The following is a 23,759-nucleotide window of genomic DNA, read 5'->3' on the forward strand; positions in this document are numbered from 1 at the left end:
TGAGTCTGCACCGACCACAATCCACCCAGGTCCTATTCCCGTAACCCCACTTATTTACCCTGATAATGCCCCTGACACTAAGGGGCAATTAAGAATCATAGAATCATAGAATCCTACAGTGCAGAAAGAGGCCATTCGGCCCATCAAGTCTGCACCAACCACAATCCCACCCAGGCCCTATCCACATATCCCTACATATTTACGCACTAACCCCTCTAACCTATGCATCCCGGGACACTAAGGGGCAATTTAGAATGGCCAATCAACCTAGCCCGCACATCTTTGGACTGTGGGAGGAAACCGGAGCATCTGGAGGAAACCCACGGGGAAAATGTGCAAACTCCACACGGACAGTGAACTGAGGCTACAATTGAACCCAGGTCCCTGGCGCTGTGTGGCAGCAGTGCTAACCACTGTGCCACCCAAACTGTGCAACCGTGCCGACTTCACAGTGGAAGTACTCTGCTTGCCAAGCTAAAACTGTCCAGATCACCTTGATAAGAGTTTTAACAACACCAGGTTAAAGTCCAACAGGTTTATTTGGTAGCAAATACCATAAGCTTTCGGAGCACAGCTCCTTCGTCAGATGGAGTGGAAATGTGCTCTCAAACAAGGCACACAGAGACACAAAATCAAGTTACAGAATACTGATTAGAATGCAAATATTTACAGCTAATCAAGTCTTAAAGAAGTCTTTACCCTTCTACATTTTATTATCCATTCACAGAGGAAAATCAAGTGGGGTCTAAAACAGGTGGCCGATCTTTTATTCCCCATCTTAGACAAATAGTAAATTATCCCCAGTGGAAAGTGTCATTGGGAGGGGTGTAAATTATGCATGCAATCTAACCCTGCCAGTGTCCCGCTGGGTGGGTGAGTTTAAGCTGACCTCCTTGATCAAAATAACTTGCTCCTGAAGAGCAGCAAGTTCAAAAGAGGAAATAAGGCCCAGCAATTTCTTTCTCATTAACGTACTAACTATCTGAGTTAAACATGAGCTGTTTAGCATTGTGTGCCCACACACATCCTACAGCACATCAAATTTTTAATTTGAAAGCTCGATTTATGTTTCAAAAGTAATTCTTAAAGATTTCTGATTCGGTACTGGAAGAGTGGTTCTGCTGTAGCAGATAGTTCTGCAATGTCTCAGTACTTTTTGATCTCTCTGTTGAATTTTATGCATATCAGCTAAAAGTCTAACGACACCATCACTTTCAAAGCTGCAAATCTAATGAAGACCAGCAGAAAGAGGCATGACTGGATTTACTGTGCAGGGATACTTGTATTTATATAGCCAAGTCATTGAAAAGGCCTTGTTTAATTCTGAATTACCTTTTTCGGAACAGCTGGTGAGGATTTAAGATGATGCAGTGTAATAAAATGGATAGTTCTGAACAGCGTCAAAGCAGGCCCGATGAATGTTAGCAATTAACTGCAGTCTGGACGCTGGACAATTACCTTTCTGACCAAAGTTCAATAAATCATTCCGAATTTAATATAAGTTATTGTACATTTATTTTCATTCTGGATTTGAAGGTCGGTTTTGAATTACAGTTATAAAATGTAAAGAGAACCCAGGTCTCTAAGTGAAGATTTTTTAAAAAGACTTCAGCCACAGGCCATAAAGCACCGGAACTGTTATTCTGGGGCTTGTAACAAGAGTAATTTTTTTGCAGCAGTATTCTTCACCTGCCAGTGAGAGCCATTTGTTTCATTACGCGAGGAATCAGCCTAATTACAAAAGTGGGCGAACTCAAAGACCAGTTGAACCAATTGATCAGGATGCTAAGCGGAATCTGAAATCTAACTCGGGATTACCTGATGGTACAAACCTTTGGTCACCACCAGGACTAATAATACAGTGGCATAAAAGTGAACATGTTGGTGTATTTTCTGCATCAACACAGCTTTACTACAGCCGTGTAATTGAAGACATTCATGACATAACAGTGGTTACTGAAAGTATTTTGGGAGCACCAATGCCTGCTGGTTTAAACACAATTTTGATGTTTTCAATATGTGGGCTACATTTCCTTCTCCGTGAGTCAACGAAAGGAAACGGAACAACATTAATCCTCTTCATCGGTTATGCACTGCAATTAAGAGATGGTTATAAGCACCTGAAATAGCAGTGAAAAGGCAAAGGCAAATGTTTACTGAGCAAAATTGGTGCAAATTGGGCATTATGGAATGAAGAAAGCTAGTTTTACGGTGTGAGCATTGCAATAAGTGTGGGAGAGGAAAGGCACAATTTATAGGTTTGATCACCAACCCCTGCCAGAAGCACCTGGTACACTGGGTATTTGTGGAGGTGGCTGAAAGGAAGGAGAATTTATGAGCGACCACATAGTCCCAGATGTGCTTGGCTCACATGGAGCAGCCTGTGCAGTTCCGTGAGGATCCAAGACCATCCGAACCCTCCTAGGACTGTCAGGAGAGCCCGCCGCCTAGCAAATGTGTTTGGTAGGTTGGCACGGCATATCTGAAAAGGCAGAAGCACGGTGTAATTCCAAACTGTTGAAATTTGCAGACTTCATAATAAAGAAAATAAACAGATATACTTATTTGCCATAAGTTACAATACAGCACAAATCTCAAGTAACACTTCCTGCTGTCTCGGAACAGCAGCCAGCATAATTAAGGACCCCACGCACTCTGGACATACTCTCTTCCACCTTCTTCTGTTGGGGAAAAAGATACAAAAATCTGAGGTTGTACCAACTGGCTAAAGAACAGCTTCTTCCCTGCTGCCGTTAGACTTTTGAATGGACCTACCATATATTAAGCTGATCTTTCTCTGCACCCTATCTGTGACTGTAACATCATATTCTGCAGCCTCTCCTTTCATTCTCCCCTATGTATTCTATGAAAGGTATGCTTTGTCTGTATAGTGTGCAAGAAATAATACTTTTCACTGTATATCAACGCATGTGACAATAAATCAAATTAAAAAATGTAATGGCAATATTGTTTGATGTAATGTATGTTAAAATGTAGGAGAAGATCATTTGAGTATGGTTAGTTTGTAGCGGTCGCTTGCCCTTTAAGAAACAATGTAGATACAGGAACATAGAACATAGAACATAGAACATTACAGCGCAGAACAGGCCCTTCGGCCCACGATGTTGCACCGACCAGTTAAAAAAAAAAACTGTGAATCTGCGAAAGACATTTAGAATTAAACCTGGCTGTCCTCCTTGCTGCATTAATGGCAATGTTGCTAATTGAGTTTCCACTCTCTCATCCTGCCAGGGGTTTTGCTTTGTTTAGAATTGACCTGCTTGCTGAGACCTCATTCGTGATAAATATGTATGATATATAGCATAAAGTACCATTATTCTGGAAATCCAAGAGCTGCGTTGCATTGCAAAGTTCCTTCCGGTCAGCTCTCACATATCAATTGTGACTTAAAGATCCTACTCAGACATCTAATGAAAATTCTGGTTGTAGCACAATCTTTCTTTTATTGACTTATTGGCATCATGAGCCATGACTACATTGAACAAGGTGCTTCCCCAGGAGCCATTCTTTCATTCACTTTCAAATTAATTGTCATACAGCTGATTGAAATGAAAGTTCTGGAGACTTCTAGGGAAGACAACTTGCCCTTCATGTTTCTGTGCTGTTGATCACATTATGTTCAGACTAAGATAGAAAAAAAAACTTTCATTTCATGTGGGACAAGGCATTGTGCACTTTGGGATGCAAATAAAAAAAAGTTTATTTATCAGTCACAAGTAGGTTTACATTAACACTGCAATGAAGTTACTGTGGAAATCTCCTAGTCGCCACACTCTGGCACTTGCTCGTGTACACTGAGGGAGAATTTAGCATAGCAAATGCACATAACCAGCTCATTGTTTGGATTGTGGGAGGAAACCGGTGCGCCTGGAGGAAACCCACACAGACACGGGGAGAATGTGCAAACTCTACACAGATAGTGACCCAAGCCGGGAATCAAACCCGGGTCCCTGGCACTGTGAAGCAGCAGTGCTAACCACTGTACCACAGTGCCGCCCCAATATTACAAATGGTAATTTGGATACTTTAGTTGATCCCTTGGATACTGGAAAGCTCGTAGAGCTGCAGAATGTTGTTCCTCATCCTGCTGTTGATTAGTAATGTTGGACAGCCTTGCTGAATAATACATCTGTAATCTTCACACATGTTTGGATGGCGAACAGCAGATAACTGGGGCTGAACTGTAACGTTCTGGCCCACTGACAGTGAGGGACGCTGTCAGTGTGTCCGGAAGATAGGGTTTCAGCAACACATTTGTCAGTGTTTTTTTTTACTCAGGCACAGCATTTGCATTTGACCTCCAGGTTTGTGGACCAGGGTGAGCAATGACCTGTAGCAGTCTGCTTCAGCTCCACGATTTAAAGGGATCCTGCTGAGGGTCTGACCGATGGAAGGATATCCAGGACTGTCAAAACAGAGTCAGCAACTTGACAGATGGAATGTAATTGTGGAAAGGTTGCGTCACTGTTTTAAGATGCATCCTTGGACATCATACTTCAGGCTGTAATGGGCCCAGAGGGAGATTCTTTTCCCCTCAGCACTGGAGGAAAATGCCTGCTGCAAAGAACAAGCAGGTGCGGCTGGAGGTTACTGAACGGGTTAAACACAGGTGTGTGATGCCTCATGCCTGGATGAGGTGTCACAGGAGTTTCACTGGCCTGATCAGGCTGGCGAAGGTGGGCAGCATGGCACATTCAACTACAAACCCCTTTATTGTGGCGCAAAAACGCAGCATATACACCAGGACTGCCCAGCTAGTGGGCAAGGTGCAGGGGGTACAAGATGTTTCCAGTGTGGCAAAACTGAACACTTCAAGCATTTCTGCAAATCCAGAAATTTTAATCAAAGTCGAAGATAAGAAAGCATTTATGAAACACATTCCTTCCAAGAAATGGAAAGTCAAGAAAATGACTGGGAAGTGGATGGTCTTAGTAGAGATTATCGGTCAGTTACAGTCCAAATTCAAAGCTTTGGTGTTCCTTTTAAAATTGGTACTGAATAATCCATGCGCAAAATCTTTAAGAATGACCTTTAAAACATAAATTGAGCTTTCAAATTAAAGATTTGATGTGCCGTAAGATATGTGTGGGCACACAATGTTAAACATCTCATTTAACTCAAATCACAAAAGCGTTAGTACGTTAATGAGAGAGAAATCCTACACTCGGAAGGCAGCCCCAGCATTGTTCACATGAATCCCGACATCTGAACTCCAAGTTGTTCCAGACGTGCTTTCCCACTGGTGCCTCAGAGAATCGGATGTGGGTGGTCGGACCTGGACAACATTCAGGCTTGGGCGGATAAGTAGCAAGTAACATTTGCTCCACACAAGTGCCAGGCCACGACCTCCTTCAACAATAGAAAATCTGCCCAACTACACTTGACATTCAATGACATTACCATCGCTGAAACTCCACTAACAACATCCTGGTGATTACTGTTAACTAGAAACTGAACTGGCCCGGTCATATAAATACTGTTGCTCAAGAGGCATTGAGAGGATGGGAATTCTACGGCAAGTAACTCACTTCCTGAATTAGCAGGATGAAAGTAAGTTTCATATGGGCCTCCAGTGGGTTTCCTGATCTGCCACGGCAGCTCCAGCACAAGATCCCATTGCAAATTCACACCAATATAAAAACAATTAATGGTAGCCACAAGGTTGTTGATAGTGGGGTTTCAGCGATGGTAATTCCATTGAATATCAAGTGTAGGTGGTTAGATTCTCTATTGTTGGAGGTGGTCATTGCCTGTGTGGCTCAAATGTTACTTGCCACTTATCAGCCCAAGCCTGAATATTGCCCTTATCTTGCTGCATAATGACTCGGACTGCTTTATCATCTGAGGAGTCGCAAATGGTGCTGAGCATTGTGAAGTCATCAGCAAACAACTCCAACTTCTGACCTTATGATCGAGGGAAGGTGCTAGTCTGAAAGGAGTATGATCTAAAAAATAACTGACACTTGATGGGAGTCCAATTTTAACTCATTCAAAAGCCAATCACTTGCACAGAGTTAAAATTGAGTCATGGCCTTGGGTGTTACTTGTTTTCATGGGGTCTTCCTGTAGAAGATGGCATGATTCTGTCATTGGGTCCTTGCTAAATCTTAGTCTCCAGGCAGTTCTTTGCTGCCATGACTAGTGGTTATGAATTTGCCAAACTGCTAATTAGTGAACTGGTGTGTACCACTAAACATCAGCGCAAGTATTTTTCCTTCTTTGCTCCCATAGTAGACAACAAGTTGGAATGTGAACTGGGAAGGCAGTGGAATACTGGTATTGTCATCCAGAGATCCAGGGTTCAAATCCTACCACAGCAAATGGCGAAATTTGAATTCAATGAAATCTGCAGATCATCTGGGTCACTAATGTCTTTTAGGGAAGGAAATCTGCCATCCTCACCTGGTCTGGACTACATGTGACTCCAGATTCACAGCAATATGTTCGATTCTTAAATGCCCTCTGAAATGGTTTAGCAAATCACTCAGTGCAAGGGCGATTAGGAATAGGCAATAACTGCTGGCCCAGCCAGTGATACCCACATCCCATGCATGAATGATAAAAGTGGCCCAATGTAGCTCAGCTTCAGGTGTAAACTCCAGCTCCTTCACCCAAGCAGGTGACCCTCATTCTGCTCTGTTGCCCTTAAAAGGATAATCATCACAGTGGTAGAGGTTGTGGGTTTAAAAGATGTTGTAAAAGAAGATTTGGTATGTTGCTGCAGTGGGTATGGTATACATTGCTGCCACTGTGTGGAGGAAGTAAATATTTAAGGTGGTGGATAGAGTGTTGATCAAGTGGGCTGCTTTGTCTTAGATGGTGTCAAACTTCTTGAGTGTTGTTGGAGCTGCACCCATCCAGGCAAGGGCAGAGTATTCTATCACTTTCCTGACTGGTGCCTTGTAGATAGTGAACAGCTTTGAGGACTCATGTTAATCTTACAAAGAAAGAGTTTTAACAACACCAGGTTAAAGTCCAACAGGTTTATTTGGTAGCAAATGCCATTAGCTTTCGGAGCGTTGCTCCTTCGTCAGATGGAGTGGAAATCTCTTACAAAGGACCTTACAAAGAGGACCTTACGATCTTACAAAGAGCCAGCACAGAGGGCTGAATGGCCTTCTTCTGTGCTGTAACCATTCTATGAGTGAATTGACTTATTTGGCCTCATGGATTTTTCTCAACTATATTTGTTTTAATGATACTTCAGGCCATTTTTATGAATGTTGATATGGATATTCTTTTATTCATTCACAGGTTGTGAACATCACCAGCAAGTCTTGCATTTATTACCCATCTCTAATCACACAAAGAAGGTGGTGGGTGGGCTACCTTCTTGGAGTGTTGCAGTCCATGGGTGAGATTTTCCAGTCCCGCCCACTGCAGGAATCATTATGAGCAGGACAGAAAATTTGACGGACCAGCAAAGGGTCCATTGACTCTGGGTGGGAATTTCAGGTCCCACCTGCTGCAGGATCAAAAAATCCCACCCTTTGTGTTAAAGGTAACTCAAAGGTGCTGTACGGTCGGGAGCTCCTGGATTTTGACCCAGTGAGATTGTAAGACCAGTGATATGTTTCTAAGTCGGACCGTTATGCAACTTGGAAGAGTTGTTGGAGATGGTGTTGTTTCCAAGCCTAGTAGATGCCCTCGAGCTACTTAAAAAAGCAAGATTTCATAATTGAGAGATTATGGCTTTACTTATACTTGGCAAGCAGTCTATGACTGGAGTGGACCATGTAATGGTCCATTGACCTCGGATGGGATTTTTGGTTTGGGTCGAGGATGGCCGGAAAATCCCAGCCTATGGGTGCTCATTTACCCATTCCCCAGCTGGGTAGTAAATCAATGGGTTGGATCGACCGGCCATTATACAACACCCCCAATTTTAATTATGATCATTTTACGATGTTGGCAGGCCCAGCTCTATCCCATTCCCACTTCCCTGGCACGTAATGGAGGCCTTTGAACTGAGGTGCGTCTGCCAAGCCAGAAAACATTGTAACTTGAGCTACCCAAACTGGTACTCTGGCCCTTAAAGTCTCAAATCTCTTGCTGTTGTGTAAGCTAAAGATTGGTGGAAAACCAGAGGAAAGGGCTGCTTCTGCTTATCAAATATATGTGGGGAAACCAGATGTAAAGCGTCACTTTTGCCCTTGAAATATGTTCAGTGGTTTTTTTTCTCCACATAACTTTAAAAATCATTATCCATGATAAAATATAATCTCTTCAAAGCTTTTACCAGCCATTAAACAGTGAAGTTATATTATTTTCTTGAGTTGAAATAAATAGATCCTTTGACTGGAGTTCTAACAGTGATATTCCCCATTTGCCTAAAGATAATTATATAATAATTTATCTTATTTTTGTTTTGCAGGTGCCAATTAGAACTTGCCTTCTAAAGTGGTGTTATCTTATTACCCATCTCATTAAAGCATTTTTATCCCATGCTGTAATGAGGGTGAGCAGCACTGTAGTTTATTTTAATTGCTGCACTTTCACTGGAATTGCTGGAAGATACCTCTGAAGCTTCCACATTGGCATGTGCACACACCTTGATAAAACCCATTAAAGTTACTTTATGAGGACTGTGGGGACATTCAGATGACATCAGTTCAATATTTCAATGCAGTTTCACTGTGACAGGAAGGCCATTTGCAGGTCACAGCTGAACAAGAAGGGAAAAGAGTACAGATCAGTACATGTTAAACAGTTCAGTACATGTACAGCAGTTCACATCTGGGACTGTTGACATTATCCTCAACTGACAGAGAGGCTCATAGATTAACCTGATTAAGCTCATATTAATATTTCCTTTCCTTTGTTAAAAGGAGAGCACTGTTTCATAATGGGATTAGTTTAATATGGAAATCCTCTCTGCGGCAGACAAAAATCTAAGCTCTTGCATTTTAATCTCGGCGCTGCTGCTGATTTATTTAAAAGAGAGGCAGGATGAAAACTGTTTGTCTTGGCATAAAGCACTGAAGAAGATTTCACCTAGTGTAACTGTCTGACATGTTTAACTGTTTTCTGCTTTCATTGCATTTGAAGAAAGGGAAACATGGGCCGCGATTCTCCCATCGGGACCTGCAACTTTTCAGGCGGGTCGGGGTGGGAGATGCGCGTCGCTGGCCTTGTTCCGGGATTTGCGAATGCACCGGGAATGCATGCGCATCTCCCAGAGCAGGCCAGACCACACTGGAAACCAGCGGGAAGGCAGGTAAGTAATTTGAATCTGTTTTTAATATATTTTAAATGTAGTTTGAATGTAATTATCGAGAACTTACTGGTACCGATTGAATCTCCCACCCTGCCAGGAGCACTTCATTCCGGCAGGGTTCAGACTAGCTCCCCATGTTCTAGTGGGAGACCCCGCCGGAATGAAGGGTGGGGGCAATCAGGGCTCCCCAGGGGGGGGTCGGGCAGCAGGGGGGGGTGGTGCCTCCTGGGCATGGGCACCCTGGCAGTGCCAGCCTGTGGCTGTTGGCACTGCCCAAGTGGCAAACTGCCTATGCCCAGGGGGCACCTTGGCACTGCCCACCAGGCATCGGGCAGTGTCAAGGGGGCCTATTATGGGCAAGGCCTAGGCACAATCGGTGGGGGTGGGAGGTCCCGCTTGCCACTCTGCATGGTGATCGGTCTTGGGTGGAAGGAGGCTAGCGATTGGGGCTGGCTAGGGGGGTGGGGGGAGGGTGTGGTCTGTCTGGGGGGCCTGCCTCCCGAGGGGGGGTCTGACCCCGGGGATGGGGGGCGGGGGGTTCAGTGGGGCGGGGTGGGGGGGTGTCTGCCGGGGTGAGGGGGGGTGGGGGGATTGCCACTGGACATCGGGCGATCACCCAATCTACGCTTGGTCTCTCTGATATAGAGGAGACCACATTGGGAGCAGTGAATGCAATACACCAAATTGAAAGAGGTGCAAGTGAAACGCTGCTTAACCTGGAATGAATGTTTGGACCTTGGATGGTGAGCAAAGAGGAGGTAAAGGGACAGGTGTTACACCTTCTGCGATTGCATGGGAAGGTACCATGAGTGACAGAAGAAGTGTTGGGTATAGTGGAGGAGTGGACTAGGTTATCCCGAAAGGTCTCTGCTGAATGCTGACAGAGGGAGTTTTCGCCAACTTCAGTGCGATGCCACCACCAAACACATCTTCCCTTCACTCCAATGTGGTCTCCTCTATATCAGAGAGACCAAGCGTAGACTGCGTGATCGCTTTGCTGAGCACCTTCGGTCTGTGCGTAATTAGGACCCTGACCTTCCGGTTGTTTGCCATTTTAACACACAATCCTGCTCCCGTGCCCACATGTCTGTCCTTGGCTTGCTGCAATGTTCCAGTGAAGCTCAACGCAAACTGGAGCAACAGCATCTCATCTTCCGGCTCGGCACTTTACAGCCTTCCGGTCTCAACATCGAATTCAACAACTTCAGATGATTTGCTCTACCCCATCTCGGTCCCCTTTGTTTTCATTCTATTTTATTTAATTTTTTACTGTTCTCTATCTTTTATTTCTTTATGGTCTTTCTTCATTTTTCTTCCCCCCCCCGCCCTCTTTCCTTCCCCCTACTTCATCCCCCTTCCCTTATCTTTTCTCCCCCCCACTTACCCTTTTCTAGATTCTACCTCTGTCCCACTTCCCTCTTCTCTCTCCTCTCCTCCTTCCCCCCTCCCCCCCCCCCCCCCCCCCCACAACATCTTCATCTGTCACAGTTTACAGCTTCTCTGCCCTTTGGCCATTCACACCCATTATTCTCTCTGTGGACAGCTATTAGCAGCCTTTTCCCTGGTTTGTATGGCTATCACTCATCTTTCTTTCCCTCCCCCTGCAGTATAAATATCTCCCACTTTCTATGTCTTTTAGCTTTGACAAAGGGTCATCTGGACTCGAAACGTCAGCTTTTTTTTCTCCTTACAGATACTGTCAGACCTGTTGAGATTTTCCAGCATTTTCTCTTTTGGTTTTAGGCACTAGTGAGATTGGACAAATAAACACTCAAGAAAACAAAAGTTGAGATTCAGAATGAAACTTGACCAGAATTACGATGTGCTTTATATCAATCTCTATTTGTCCATTTGTGATTCAGAGTGATTGTTCAATAACTTCCTCAATAGAAATTGAAGTGATTTGTACTCGAACTTAGATGGGGTAATGTGTTAATCTGTTTAATGTATTTCACTGGCTGTAAAGTGCTTTGGTACGTCCCGTGGGCCAGGATGCAAATTTGTACGATCAGCTTCTGTGCCAGTTCACCACCACAATGCCAACCTGAGCCGTTTTCAGTGGGGATTGCTCAGGCTCCAATCTTCCTGTTCCCATTTTCAGTTGGTGAGAACTCCATGGGTTCAGGGTGGGAAGTGAGGTGGGGTGGATTACACGAATCATTTACTGCCAACCTTTAACACCTGCTGGGTCATAGTTGTGGCCACTAGCCAATGGGGCTGCCACTCTCTGAGTGCTATGCAGCACCTCCCAATAGCTGCCTGCTGTTTTTCAATCTGAGCTACAACTGGCGAATTGCAAAAGGGTTCCCCGCAGTCATACTTGGAAAACGTCCATTCCTGTCTCAGTTTATCTATTTTAGATATTTTTCTTGAATGGAACAACCAATGGACTAATAAGTTTCAGTTAGCAGATCCCTCCAGGATCATGACATTTTAAAAAATAAAATGAATTTACTTACCTGTCCTTCTCCCTCTCTCTCTCTCTTCATTTTCAGATTGGCAGCTCCCACCTCAGCCAATGGGGCTGCCACTCTCTGAGTGCTATGCAGCACCTCCCAATGGCTTTCCTGCATCAGAAAGCCCCATTTCCAGTTCCTGATTCCCAACTGAAAATCCAGCTCATTATTGTCTATGCACTTCTTGTTTGAAATATGTCACGAGAATAAAATATTTTGAATAGCTGCCTGCTGTTTTACAATCTGAGCTACAACTGGCAAATTGCAAAAGGGTTCCCCGCAGTCATACTTGGAAAATGTCCATTCCTGTCTCAGTTCATGATCCCTATTTTAGATATTTTTCTTTAATGGAACAACTAATAAGTTTCAGTTAGCAGATTTTAACAAATCATTATGTAATCTTCAAGAAGTGAACCCATCAGCCACAGTGAAAGAATCATAAAATCCTTACAGTGCAGAAGGAGGCCATTCAGCCCATCGAGTCTACACTGACCATAATCCCACCCAGGCCCTATTCTCGTAAGCTCACATATTTACCCTGCTAATCCTCCTGACACTAGGGTCAATTTACCATGGCCAATCCACCTAACCTGCATATCTTTGGAGTGTGGGAGGAAACTGGAGCACCTGGGGGAAACCCACGCAGACACGAGGAGAACATGCAAACTCCACACAGGCAGTGTCTCGAGGCTGGAATTGAACCCGGGTCCCTGGCGCTGTGAGGCAGCAGCGCTAACCAAGAGCTAACAAAACTTCATATTCAATGTCAACCAGTCTAATATTTTACACCAAATAACGAGACTAAAGCCTGAAATTTACGGAGACATTAGTAGACAAACATTTAACACAGTTGTTGAAATTTGGCCATCATAAATAAACAAATTTGTCTTAAATGCATTGATGTCTCTTAAAATAAGTATTCAGAGATATGTTGCACATAGCTTGTCTACGACTATTAGCAATGGTCATTTGTGGGTTTTAATAATTTGCAAAAATGAATTTTTATCTCCAGAATACAATGACTGAAATTTATGCTTTGTTTATTATTTCTCATGCGGTGCAAAGAAAAAAATGTTTAAGAGCAGTCTCGGAATAGGTAAACTACTGATTTGTTTGTACTTTGGACCATTGATATGTAACACCTTCAGACTTTGGGACATATTTTTGGAAAAGAAACAAACAATTGAATCCCTGATCAGAGTAAATATAAATTTTCACAATTAAGAAAGTATAATCATTTGGAAATAAATTAATTTTAAGAACTTTGTAAGTAAAATTCATACTTGCATGTTAATATTTTGCTGTAATTACCTTTGATTTATTTTACTCCATTATAATATCAGATAGACTTTAAGTACAGTCCAACAAGGTACCAAGTAATGCCCACCTTACGCTGTATAAAATGCAAACTTTTATTATCATGGGCATCAGTAGTTTGTTGGGCAATTACATTTGGTCATATGGTTGTTTCAAATTAACATTTCCTAGGATAATATTAACTTCGACATTAAGGTAACATCACAAACGTGCCAACATTCGCTCAGTGATACCATCCTGAACTGTGAGAGAGAAGGTTATGGGTTGAAGTCCCATTCTAATTAATTGAGCATTTATTTACTGACACTTCAGCTCAGTACTGAGAGAGTGCTGCAATGCCAAAGATGCCATATTTCAAATGTGATACTAAATCGCAGTTGTCTATAAAAGATACTATGGTCTGAACTGCATGCTCTCTCACTGGTGAGTTTTTAGGCAAAGGATTGAAGGGTGGGGGGAGCAAGACGTTGAAGGAATGGGATTCCCTCTGGGTTCCTGCCCGCCCGACCTTGTATCACTTTTACACTGGGCTGGGCAAGGGCTTGAATGCAATGCCCACCCATACCCCGGTTGAGAGCCTTAAATAGCCAACTATTGACCACTTAAGGTAGTTTCCTGCCTGGTTTCAATTTTGAGGCTGCTGGGAGGATCTACAAGGTGTGGGGGAAGCCTGAAAATGAAAAGGCTTAGACCTCTGGTGCAAGAGGTAGGGGGCCCCTCCATCAGAAGGCCCTTTTGTCGAGCGGCTGCAGGACCTCCTCCACGAATGCACCAGTGCCCCCCCTCCCCCTTCCCCCTACCCTCCCAGTCCTTCTCTACCCTCCCCACCACCACCCTGGCCTCTTCCCCAACACCCCAATCACCCATTCCTCACTTTCCCAGTCCTTCGCTACCCTCCCCCCGCCAGGACCCCCAAAACGTACCTTGCCCCGGGATTTAGGCTCTGGCATATTGAAACATTTCTACTGTCCACTGCATCTCCTGTTGCTGCAGGGATCATAGAGGCTGATTTATCAGATTGGCTGACAGCTCTCTGAGGTGGGACTTCCTCTCAAGTGAAGGACAGAAGTCCTGCCTGCAGCCAACTGACGCTTATTTGAGCATGAAATGGCAGCGGGGCTGTCAGAGTCAGTGAGGGTGTGTTCCTTGCCAACTCTTCAGATGGCGAGAAGGGAAACCTCACCATTGGTACTCGGGCCGCAACTATTTACCATTTATATAGATGATCTGGAGGAGGGGACGGAGTGTAGGGTAACGAAGTTTGCAGACGACACAAAGATAAGTGGAAAAGTGAATCGTGTGGAGGACGGAGAAGATCTGCAGAGAGATTTGGACAGGCTGAGTGAGTGGGCGAGGATATGGCAAATGGAGTATAACGTTGAGAAATGCGAGGTTATACACTTTGGAGGAAATAATAACAAATGGGATTACTATCTCAATGGAAACAAATTAAAACATGCTACCGTGCAAAGGGACCTGGGGGTCCTTGTGCATGAGACGCAAAAGCCCAGTCTGCAGGTACAACAGGTGATCAAGAAGGCAAATGGGATGTTGGCCTATATTGCGAGGGGGATAGAATATAAAAGCAGGGATGTCTTGATGCACCTGTACAGGGCATTGGTGAGGCCGCAGCTGGAATACTGTGTGCAGTATTGGTCCCCTTATATGAGGAAGGATATATTGGCATTGGAGGGAGTGCAGAGAAGGTTCACCAGGTTGATACCGGAGATGAGGGGTTTGGATTATGAGGAGAGGCTGAGGAGATTGGGTTTGTACTCGTTGGAGTTTAGAAGGATGAGGGGGGATCTTATGGAGACTTATAAGATAATGCGGGGGCTGGATAGGGTGGAGGCGGAGAGATTCTTTCCACTTAGTAAGGAAGTTAAAACTAGAGGACACAGCCTCAAAATAAAGGGGGGTCGGTTTAAGACAGAGTTGAGGAGGAACTTCTTCTCCCAGAGGGTGGTGAATCTCTGGAATTCTCTGCCCACCGAGGTGGTGGAGGCTACCTCGCTGAATATGTTTAAAGCGCGGATGGATGGATTCCTGATCGGTAAGGGAATTAAGGGTTATGGGGATCAGGCGGGTAAGTGGTACTGATCCACGTCAGATCAGCCATGATCTTATTGAATGGCGGGGCAGGCTCGAGGGGCTAGATGGCCTACTCCTGCTCCTATTTCTTATGTTCTTATTATTCAAAATATTCAGATATGTATTTGAAGAATAGCTTGGAATTATTCTGGTGTTCTGTTCAATATTTATCTCCTAACCAGAGACCACCAAAGATTATCTGGCCATTAGTCTCATTGTTGCTTGGGAGACCTTACTGTGTGCAAATTGCTTGTTGTGTTTTGCAACATCACAACAGAGATGACACTTGAAAATTACTTTAAAATGAGTGTGAAGCATTTTGAAATGTCCTGAGGTTGTGAAAAGTGCTCGGTAAATTCAACTCATTTTCCATAAAGTCAGGTTGTCACATGGATGAGTAATAAAAGCATTCAGGCAGGTTTATGGTTATACAAAAACACAAAAGAAATATTAATTGCATCTCATTTTTTTCTCAAATTTTCAACCCCATAAGCATCGTTGGTTGTTCTAGATCAAAAACAGGAAATGCTGGAAAATCTCAGCAGGCCTGACAGCATCTGTGGACAGAGACAGTAGCACTGCTGCCTCACAGTACCAGGGACCTGGGTTCAATTCCGGCCTCAGGTCACTGTGTGGAGTTTTCCTCGTGTCTGCCTGGGTTTCCTCCGGGTGCTCTGGTTTCCTCATACACCCCAAAGATGTGCTAGTTAGGTTGATTGGCCATGCTAAATTGCCCCTTAGTGTCAGGGAGATTAGCTGGATAAAGATGTGGGGTTGCGGGGATAGGGCCTGGGTGGGATTGAAGTCAGTGCAGGCTTGATGGTCCAAATGGCCTCTTTCTGCACTGTAATGATTCTATGATTATCATTTAAGTAACGTTAGCTCAGCTCTCTATCCACAGACCTGTTGAGATTTTTCAGCATTTTCTGTTTTTGTTTCGGATGCCAGCATCCACAGTAATTTGCATTTATATTATGATTGTTGAAGATGTTGGTTTGATTACTTACAGTTCTTCCAAGAAGTGGAGATCTCCAAAAGCAGTTGGCTGTAGCTCGTTAATATTGTTCATGCTCAAGTCACTGCAGAGAGAGAAGAAATACAGAAAACTGATTAAAATGCTTTGCAAAATAATTTCAATAATTGCAATTTAATTGTCATTCCTAAATTTTGAAATCAACGGCATAATACTGAGATATATTGGGGATATAATTTGACAGAAACATGAAGCACCTTATTGAGAAAGTAACAACAATATTTAACTCATAGTCATTTACTGGAACCCGGTTTCCTCCCACAGTCCAAAGACATGCAGGTTAGATGAATTGTCTGTGGTAAATCATCCATTAGTTTCCCAAGATGTGCAGGTTAGATGAATTAGCTGTGCGGAATGTATGACGTTATGGGAATAGGGCGGGGGAAAAGGGCCTGGGTAAGACACTCTGTCAGAGAGTCTTTGTAGACTGGGTGGGCTGAATGGCCTCCTTCTGCACTGTAAGGATTCAATGATTCTATTGGAAAAAGCTGGCTTTAAGTTGGTCAGTAGTTCTGATTCTGCTATTCAATGCCAAATGTGTAAGTGTTGTAACAAATGGAAAAATTACTTCGATGGTTCAGACCATTTTTCTTGATTTTATTCTGATGCTGCTGAATGCTCTTCCCTTCATTTTTCTCCCTCTCAGCATCCCTTCATAGCCACGTATTGGCAGCCCTCAAGGGCCGGGAGAAGTATTTTCTTCTTAGTAACACCATTGCTGCACTTTGGTAGTTCTTAGGTGCCTGACAATGAACCTATGAAGACCTCTTTCCCAGTTGTTTGATCTGCAGTAGGGTCCTCCCTACTGATAAGATAGGGAGGAAGGAAGAGTTGAGGAGGAACTTCTTCTCCCAGAGGGTGGTGAATCTCTGGAATTCTCTGCCCACTGAGGTGGTGGAGGCTACCTCGCTGAATATGTTTAAAGCGCGGATGGATGGATTCCTGATCGGTAAGGGAATTAAGGGTTATGGGGATCAGGCGGGTAAGTGGTACTGATCCACGTCAGATCAGCCATGATCTTATTGAATGGCGGGGCAGGCTCGAGGGGCTAGATGGCCTACTCCTGCTCCTATTTCTTATGTTCTTATGTTCTTATAAGAAGGCTGTAATCCAGAACTCAGAGGGATTGGGATTAAAGGCTGTGATCTTAAAAAAAATTAATGGGGACAATCTTTAAATTGATCCAAACACGTTTACTTGAAATGCTCTGTTTCAAATGTACCATTTCTGTTTTTTTTTAATTCACCAAAGCAGATTAATGTTGAAGCAATGAATCCCCAATTATTCAGGAAGCTGTCATGCTTGAAATAATAAATTGGCACTTGTGAGCGCTTATTTGAGTCAACAACGGTTCTGCAACTCATTAAAACATGGCACTCTTAATGGCTGGGCTCCAAAGAGCATTAAAAAGAAATTTAGCCCCTAGTATTTTATTTCTTTTTATAATGAGTATTACCAAGAAAGTTTTGAGATCCGGTCTACTATGGTGCCCTGATGGTTTGTGTAGTATTAGTAAAAGTAAATTAATTAATATTACTCTGTAAAAAAATATGAAACCTTAATGTTTGCGAATAAACAGTAACTTAAGACCACAACGTAGAGATAAAATTTTACTATTAACTCCGCCACAGTAACTTTTTAACCAGCTGATCTTAGCTGGAGGAAAGCATTCTTTTTTATGAATATCATTAAAATGAAAAAAATATATATATACAATTTGAGGGAAATGCAAAACAGATGTTAAAAACAAGAACAAACAGAAAGAAATGAAAACATAATGGTTTATTTTGGACTATGTCAATAGCCAAGGAGCACCAAGATGGCACATTGGTCAAAGAAGCTCTCGAAAAAGTCCAGTGCAGGCTTCGTATTATCTATTAGCACCAGGATTTGCTGAGTGAGTTTCTCATTTGTCACCATGATAGATCAATTTGCTACAAGAGTCCTAAGACAAACATAGGGCCTAATTAAAATATCACTTTTTAATACTTCTAGCACATGCCCAGCATGTCTGCGGAGAATATGGTGAGTAGGTTCATTATTTTGAACACTTAAGTGTCTGTTTTACACGGAAAAATTGACATAATCCAGTTTCCAGGTCACCATGTTTACAGAAGTACAGAAATTTCCGACTTATAGAGTCATAGAATGTAAATTCGTACAGAAACAGGCCCTTCAGCCCACCATGCCGACCATCAAAGACCAATGTAAACTAACCGCATTTACCAACACTTGGACCATAACCTACCATGCCTTGGCGACTTCAGTGCCCGTTCAGATGTTTCTTAAATTTTACAAGAGTACCTGCCTCTGCCAACCTCTCAGGCAGTGCGTTCTATATTTCCACCACCTTCTGGGTGAATTTTGTTTTCCTCAGATCTCCTCTAAACCACTTACTCCTCTCCTTCAACCTATATCTTCTGGTCTTAGCCACCTCTGCTATGGGAAAAGATTCTTAAGATCTTCCCTTTCTATGCCTCTCATTATTTTGTATACCTCTATCTCACCCCTCCTCCGCCTCCTCTGCTCCAGGGAAACAAACCTGGTGTTGTTAAACTTCTTCCAGGGAAACAAACCCAGCCTATCCAGTCTCTCCTCATAGCTGAAACTTTCCATCCCAGGCAACATCCTGGTGATTCTCCTTTGCACCCACCCCTGTGCAGTTGCGTTCTACCGATAGCGTGATGATTAGAACTCATTAACAGAGATGTTTGATCTAAAAAGAGATCTGTAAGCTGCTTTCAATTTTAAACAGTAACCTTGCACAATTCCAACAGGATCACTGCACAAACATCAAGGCAGCAAATTGTAGGAAGTTGTCTTCCTCTTCAATATGCCCAAGGATTTCACAGTAATCTACTGTGCATTTAACCTAATCCCTACTCTCTTCTCAAAAACATGCTGGCTTTTGTTATAGGTGTCTAGAAAACAGGTGTCAGTTCAGAGGAAATATTCCAAAGATTAATCCCTGAAGGACTTACATTATTACTGTTACGCATTTGAAATTTTTAAACAACTTGTCATAATTATGTAGATGGGAGCCATCTACCCCTATTGTCAGGGGAAGGGATAATCTTAAATTGTGGATATAGGGTGTGATCTTACCAGCTGTTCATGCCAAATCTCCGTTCACTGCAGCGGGATAGAAAAATCCCGACGGCGTGAACTGTGGTGAGATTCCGGCCATAATTTCTTTGTGACCCTTTTGCAGAAATTTCAAGATATGCCTTACTAATGACAATGGTCGGAATTCTCTGACCTCTCAAATGGCTGGTATTATCCATTCCTGCTGCTGTGATCAGAGATTTGGCTGAGCGCCAAATTCTCCTTTCTCGCTGGCAGCAGTAGCAGGGTGTAAGAGACCAGAGAATTCCGGCCAATACATGAATGGATGTCCTTGACCTGCTGATGAACAAATCACTGTGTCTTATTTTCTGCCTTAACTTCATTCAACAATTTTAGACCTTAGCCACAACTCATTTAGTTCTGATTGCATGAAAGTTGCAGTGTTGGAGGAGGTGCAAGCTGAGACTTGTGGTAGTTTGACCCTTGGGATCCATCTGCATTTTTCCTATCAGATTCCCAGGCCACGGTAGCCCTCTCTTCACAAGATTTTCCATGTTTCCCTCCTCCTCTGCTATTCCACTGGAACGACTTGCACCGTTCCTGGGACCATGTTTAGTTATGATCCATATTTCAGCATCATTTCATTTTGCCTTGTACCATCATCATTTTATCACTCCTGCTCTGCGCCCAACCATGGATACTTTGCTTTTTTTACCTGCTCCCTTTCCCTGACTGCACTCACTTAAAAGTTTTTCATCTCTTAATAACTTCCAATTCTGATGAAATGTCATTGAATCTGAAATATTGGGCAGGGTTTTCCGGCTGCGTTTAACCCAAAACCGGAAAATCCTGCCCGAGGTCAACAGACCTTTGCATGGTGTCCCCCCCAACCGCTCCTCCCCGCCCCGCGCCCCCCCCCCCCGCTATGATTCCTGTGTTGGAATTTCCTCCCCCATTAACTTTGTTGCCCTTTCTACAGATGCACCTTGACCTGTTGAGTATTTCCAACATTTGCTTCTTATATTTCAGATTTCTAGCAGCACTGTCTATTTTAGAACCATAATTTGATTGATAAATAATTTAAATTATTCATAAAGGATTTGGTCAATGCCAATTGGCGAAAATCAGTTTTGCTTAATAAATTATTTTGCAAATCCCCATATTTTGTTGATATATCCCGATTATTCTCATAACATTTTTTTCAATACACTCTTACCATCTCAAAAGGGCGGCACGGTGGCACACTGGTTAGCACTGCTGCCTCACAGCGCCAGGGACCTGGGTTCGATTCCCGGCTTGGGTCACTGTCTGTGCAGAGTCTGCACGTTCTCCCGGTGTCTGTGTGGGTTTCCCCTGAGTGCTCCGGTTTCCTCCCACATCCAAAAGACATGCTGGTTAGGTGCATTGGCCATGCTAAATTCTCCCTCAGTGTACCCGAACAGGTGCCGGAGTGTGGCGACTAGGGGATTTTCATGGTAACTTCATTGCAGTGTTAACATAAGCTACATGTGACTAATAAATAAACTTTATACCAGAAACAGAATAGCCTGTGCTTTATGCATGTAAAAAAATGAAACCATTAAGATATTGAAAGGTGTGTTTAACATTCTTACAAAGTATATTGAAGAAAATGTTTGTTCGAGGGGAAACATTCCTTTTTTGAATTACATTTCTTTATGTGAACTTTAAAGTCAGTATCTCAGAGTGTGCATTCATAGCAAATGAGCTTTGTAAATAATCAAAAACTAAGGCCCTCCGGTGGGACACAGAATAATTATTTTTAATTACCGCATTTCCCTTAATTTAGATGAAACAGCCGCAGAAGTACCCTTTGACTGTTTCCCATAACCATCTCAAAGTAAAAATACTCCTGATAGGCATGATAATTGGAATTACAACACACAGAAATGTGGCCTTTTCAGATTTCACAGACCTTCAAATACAAAAGAATGTTAATATCATTGGGAGAAAAAAAGACCACCCGGCCCCAACTTTGTGTCCTGCCATCATTGTTTGGGAAATCATTTCAGTAAATATCCTCATTTTATTGAATTTATTTGCCCACAGATCACTGTATTGTATAGGTGTACAGTTTGACATGGTAAACCTGACTATTGCAATTGTTTGGGAATTACTTTAAGAGCTCATAATGAATTCTAAAAACAAGTAGGAAATTTAATCTTACTTCAATCTTTTATTTTTACAAATAGATAGTCGCCTGCAATAAAAATTAACTTGGGTGTCGATATGTATTTAAATTTACAGTCCGCTCTTTAAAATGTGCAGATTAATTAGTTGTCACTGTAACAAGACAAGATTTTAGAATCATATAATCATAGAATTCCTACAGTGCAGAAAGAGGCCATTCAGCCTATCGAGCCTGCACCAACATCGATCCCACCCAGACTCTATCCCCGTAACCCTACATATTTACCCCGCTATTCCCCCCAGCACTAAGGGGCAATTTAGCATGGCCAATCAACCTAAACTGCACATCTTTGGACTTTCACTTTAAAATTTAAAAAAATTTAAAATATCTTAGTTGAAAGTCAAATATTGGCCAGATTTTCTGGCCGCATTTGTCCCAAAACCGGAAAATCCTGCCCAAGGTCAACGGATCTTTGCATGGTCCACCCCTGCTCCCTGCCTGCTACAATTCGCGTGGCAGGCAGGGGGGGGGGGGGGGGCGGAGGGTGATGCTTCCAAATTTAGAGTGTCAGGCTTTAAAAGCTGCTCCATCCTGTTTTTTTCCCTCAGTGAATAAAATTGATGCACTATCAATTACGACACGGAGACTCCTGAGAGTGAGGGAAAACTAATAGGCTTTTATTCACTGAGAACAGGAGCACACCCTTGTAGCTGACCTGGTCTGGACTGAGGCAAGGAGGAGGGACCATCACCTTTATACCCCACTCTGGGTGGAAAGGGAGGGGTCCCAGGTGGAAAGGGAGGAGTCTTGGGCCAGGTGCAGCATGGGTGTGTCCAGGTACATACTTGTAGTAACAGTGGTTCACCACAGAGGGGAAATTCAGATATAAATTGTACAAATTTCTACATATATCTACTTTGACTAAACTTTTTTATTTTGCTAAATTAGTGAAAAGGTAGATGTCAAAAGCTTGCATTAGCATAGCATTGTTTTATATAGAGGAACATCCTGAGGTTCCTCATAAAGCAATAAAGGAATAGAGGATGAGCATTGGTGGCATTGAAAGTTCGGTTGTCAAGATAGCTCTTGAGAAAGCTTTAAATGATGGTCAGAGATGAGGAACAAACATAGGAACATAGGAACTAGGAGCAAAAGTAGGCACATACAGCCCTTTGAGCTTGCTCCACTACTCAGTCAGATCATGGCTGAATTCTCCCTGGTCTCAAATCCAGGAAGTGACAGAAGAACGAACTTGCATTGCCTTTCATGATCTGAGGATATCTCAAAGCATCCCAAAATTGTTCAGGTTGATGAGCTTTCATCAGGTCAGGTCCAATGAGAGGTCAGCAACCTGATACATTCAGGAGTAAGCTTTCTAGTCCCACTCATCACAGGAATCGCCATGGGTAGGGCGGAAGATTTGATGGACCATTTAAAGGTCTGTTGACTTCGGGCAGGAGTCTTGGGGTGAGTGTGACCGGAAAATCTCATTTCTCACTTCACGGATGCTGTCGAACTAACTGATTATTTCCAGAATTTTCTATTTTTATTTGCTGAAAAATAAACTTGATTTTTTTCACATGATGAGAGAGATCCCCTGTTATGGTTCCCCAAACATATCAAGCAATCATGACCAACTTTCATAATGATTGCCTGACATTGCTGTGCCTATGAACAGCATTGGCTCCTGCTCTTTCAAGAGTACACCTTCTTTAACCCTCACTTCCTTGCTCTCCTCACTTTCTTAGTAAGCCTCAGCCCTTGCCGGCTGCTCCCTCCTCACCCAGGCTGCTGGTTCACTTCTGCTCCTCTCTGGACTCACTCCAAGTCCTGGCTCAGCTTCCCACTCCTACTTTTCATAGAATCCCTACAGTGCAGAAGGAGGCCATTCAGCCCATGGAGCCTACACCGACCACAATTCCATCCAGCCCTTTCCCCATAACCCCATGTATTTATCCTAATAATACCCCGGCACCAAGGGGCAATTTAGCATAGCCAATCAACCTATCCTGCATAACTTTGGAGTGTGGGAGGAAATCGGAGCACCCAGAGGAAACCCACGCAGACATGGGGAGAATGTGCAAACTCCACACAGACAGTCACCCAAGGTCAGAATTGAACCCGAGTCCCTGGAGCTGTGAGGCAGCAATGCTAACCACTGTGCTACTGAGCCGTCAATTCATATTGGACCCCACTGAACATTTGTGACTAACTCTTACTGTTTGCAGTAATATTCAGGCTGAATTCTACGGTCTCACACACCCCACTACACTGCCAGTGAGAACGGAGAGTTTGGCGCTCAGCCAAATCTCCATTCACTGCAGCGAGACCGGAGAATCTCAGCCACGGGCAAAGTCAAAGAATTCCGGCCGCAATCTCTCATTGCACTAATGATAAATGGTGTTTTCA

General features: G+C 43.3%; 1 protein-coding gene across 1 annotated transcript in view; it reads right to left on the reverse strand.

The window, feature by feature from the left end:
* lgr6 (leucine-rich repeat containing G protein-coupled receptor 6) overlaps positions 1 to 23,759 on the reverse strand; it is a 287,303-nt gene that overhangs the window by 175,476 nt on the left and 88,068 nt on the right. Inside the window, exon 2 of the mRNA XM_078242326.1 lies at positions 16,110 to 16,181. Coding sequence (XP_078098452.1) covers positions 16,110 to 16,181 — 72 coding nt within the window. The remainder of the gene's footprint in view (positions 1 to 16,109; positions 16,182 to 23,759) is intronic.

Source organism: Mustelus asterias, chromosome 25, assembly GCF_964213995.1.
Source record: "Mustelus asterias chromosome 25, sMusAst1.hap1.1, whole genome shotgun sequence".
In the NCBI taxonomy this organism is placed as follows: Eukaryota; Metazoa; Chordata; class Chondrichthyes; order Carcharhiniformes; family Triakidae; genus Mustelus; species Mustelus asterias.